Consider the following 3015-nt stretch of genomic DNA (forward strand, 5'->3'; position numbering starts at 1 on the left):
TTCAGTTCGTCCTTGTGGTTATCCCACACCTGCCCTAAAACCTTATGGCCCTTTGACTCACCCCCTACTGCTCCCAAAGATAACCTAGCATATGTTTCCTGATCATTGATGCTTTGTTCTGACGAACCCTGATCTTTTTCGTGAATCTCTAGTTTACTCCTTAACACCTCACTGTTGGTCAACCCACTTCCTTAATCTAAAACCCCCTTGTGCCATTCTTGTCTTAGCCTTATCATAAAGTTCAAAGGTCTTCTCTACCGTACTCTCACCACTGACCAGGTCGTCAACGTAAAAACTTTCCTGCAACTTTCTTACAAATGCAGCATCTATTTCGTTATACTTTGTTAAATGATGCCTTAAGGTTGCATTCAGTAGAAATGGTGATGCATTCACTCCAAAAACTACTCTACAAAACCTATAAACAACTATCTCCAACTTATCACTTTCTATATCATTGACCCACAAAAATCTCAAACAATCTCTATCCGCCTTATCTACTTCAACATTCAAAAATGCCTTTTCTATGTCACCAACTAAAGCAATCCTATTTTCTCTGAACCGTATTAATATGCTGTTATAATAATGGATTGAGAGAAGGCCCAACATGTAGGCAGTCGTTAAGCGATGTCCCAGACTTACCTTCCTTGGATGATGCGTCATAGACGATCCGGAGTTTAGTGGTCACTGCCTCCCTGCGAATAACTGCCTGGTGTGGTAAATAATGAACCCTTTCAACCTTCTCTAATGCAGATACTGGCTCCACTATCCCTCGCTCTACCTGGTCTCTGATGATAGAATCATACTCTGCTAACAATGCTGGCTCTTTCCTCAGTCGTCGCAGCTGACCCTTCATTCTACTTAAGCTATTTGCATAGTTGTCAGGCAACTTCTTATGGCTCTCCTTCCAGGGCAGTTTGACTGAATATCTACTTCCTGTAAATGATATTTCATCTAAAAACTCTTCATGTACCTTATCTTCCTCACTAATGCCTAACCCTTCAAAACTCCATAATTTTTGCACATTACTCTCCAAACTGTCTTCACTACTCAATCTCTGTGCTACAAAATTCACTTGGACTGGCTCCGCTCTCTCAATGTCTTGTACTCTCAGCGGTCCTGATAAAACCCACCCTAATTCTGTTTCTATAGCAACAGGTTCTCCTGATTTACCTCTCTTGGTTGTCCCTGTCTGAAAGCTCCAAAGGTAGTCTGCCCCTATCAGAACATCTACTTCTAACTCATCTTCTGACTTAGAAACATCTGAAAACCATATACCTTCCAGATGTTTATACTCCCTCCGCGCTATCTCTACATGGCTATTTCCTATGCTACATATTTCCGGCACTACAAATGCTTCCAGTGTGATAACCTTATTTCCGTTAAGAGGTTCAAGCTTTAATTCAACCACTTCCCTGTGCTCGGCTTTTACGCATTTTTGACCGAACGTATTAATTCCTAACAATTCCCTTCTTATACCCCTGGGATTCGCGAGACCAGCTGCTTTGGAAGTAACAAAGGAACGATGACTTCCCGCGTCAAAGAGGACCCGCACCTTAACCACCCTTTCCCCCCTTAAAACGCCACGTGCAGTCTGCAAGGCAACCAGGCTACCAGTTCCAGCATGCAAGTTACTATTAGGAGTAGTCACATGCACATTCGTGTTATTGGGTGTACGTTTTTACATTCGTCATTAGGCTTGGGTATTTCGTCATGCTTACCCTCGCTCTTAGGACTCATTTCGCACAGTGCAACATGATGAGCCCCATCACAAACACTACATTTGTTCTCGACCTTACAACTACTGGCTCTATGACCCTTAGACAAACAAACAAAACATCTACCGTATTTGCGAGCCAAACTCTTTCGTGTCTTCGGATCCTTTACTCCCTCACAGTTCTCGTGTTTGTGGATCTTCAGGCAGAAAGCACAGTTTCCCTTCCTTTCACTCGCTATTAACGTGGATGCAGTTCCATGTTGTTGACCATATTTTCTACCCGACGCCGAACTCCCATCGTTTCTTTCGTACTCTCGACCCGACTCGATCCCACCGCATCGTGCGCTTCACGTAGTTCGAGCTCTTTCTCAAAGGCTTGTAGCATTTCCTCCATTGACCACTCCAGGAAGTTCTGCCCTCTCGTAATAGTCAAGCGAAACTGCTCGGGCAGCTTCTCCATGATCGTCGGAACAACAATAGCGGAATACGAGTTCTCGTTCACCCCCAGGGCTCTCAAGGCGCGGTTATTCGTTTCGCAGCTGTCAAACAACTTCCGTAGTCTCTGCGTGTCCCTTTCTTTGTAAACTGCCGGCAGTTGTATGAGTTCATTCACGTGTGCTCGTTGAACTATGCTTTTCTTTTCGAACCGTTTCTTAAGCAATTCCACTGCACAGTTGTAGTTTGTCCCTGTTAACGCTAATCCGGCAATTGTAGACTTCGCTGGTCCTTCCAAATATCCGCGCAAATATGCAAACTTGTCAACGTCAGACAATGCGTCATTGTTGTCTATCGAGCTTGAAAACCCGTCCCAAAACTCGGGCCACTCACATACTTTACCGTTGAAGTTCTTAAGCTTTAGTTTCGGAAGCTTTGCTCTGACGATCTTTCCCGTACTGGCTGTCGATATACGGCTCTGGTCTAGGTTTCCTTCGTCTTGGCGTCGTCAACAATGCAGTCTTTGTTCACCGGATTCCCGCAGCGCGTCGTCGATTTTCATCAATGTCCTTTCAAATTCTGCGACCGCTTCGTCTGAACTTTCGACCTCTTTATTGAGCTGTGCTTCGGCGTCTTCATCTCCCGAGGCGCTTAGTATGTCAATGATCTGTTCATCGAGTTCCTTTAACCTCTTTGACTTTCTCTCGTAACGTGACCTGGCTTTGTCTCAGCCATGTCAAATCCCTTTCTGCTTTCTCGTCAATCGCTCTCGGAATCGTTTCAACTATCTTCGCTACAAGTTTACTAGCCGAAGCTCGATGAGCTCCTCTCACCCGTCTTTTCCTCGTCAGATCGTCCATACCTTT

General features: G+C 44.7%; 1 protein-coding gene across 1 annotated transcript; it reads right to left on the minus strand.

Annotated features, from left to right (window-relative positions):
- Positions 1-563: 563 nt before the first annotated feature.
- On the minus strand, positions 564-2174 carry LOC114530803. Its single transcript, XM_028552421.1, has 3 exons — positions 2027-2174; positions 640-1260; positions 564-571 (listed from the first exon to the last, which is right to left on the minus strand). Exons 1-3 carry the CDS (start codon positions 2172-2174, stop codon positions 564-566), a joined length of 777 nt encoding a protein of 258 aa, XP_028408222.1.
- Between the last annotated feature and the right edge of the window lie 841 nt (positions 2175-3015).

This window comes from Dendronephthya gigantea, unplaced genomic scaffold, assembly GCF_004324835.1.
Source record: "Dendronephthya gigantea isolate DGI-Jeju-01 unplaced genomic scaffold, DenGig_1.0 000066F, whole genome shotgun sequence".
NCBI lineage: Eukaryota > Metazoa > Cnidaria > Anthozoa > Malacalcyonacea > Nephtheidae > Dendronephthya > Dendronephthya gigantea.

Coding starts and splice junctions, on each gene's coding strand:
- LOC114530803 (XM_028552421.1), bottom strand. CDS start 2,174: ATGGAGAAGCTGCCCGAGCAGTTTCGCTTGACTATTACGAGAGGGCAG. Junction 1,261..2,026: donor GGGATCGAGTCGGGTCGAGA/GTACGAAAGAAA, acceptor TATGGTTTTCAG/ATGTTTCTAAGTCAGAAGAT.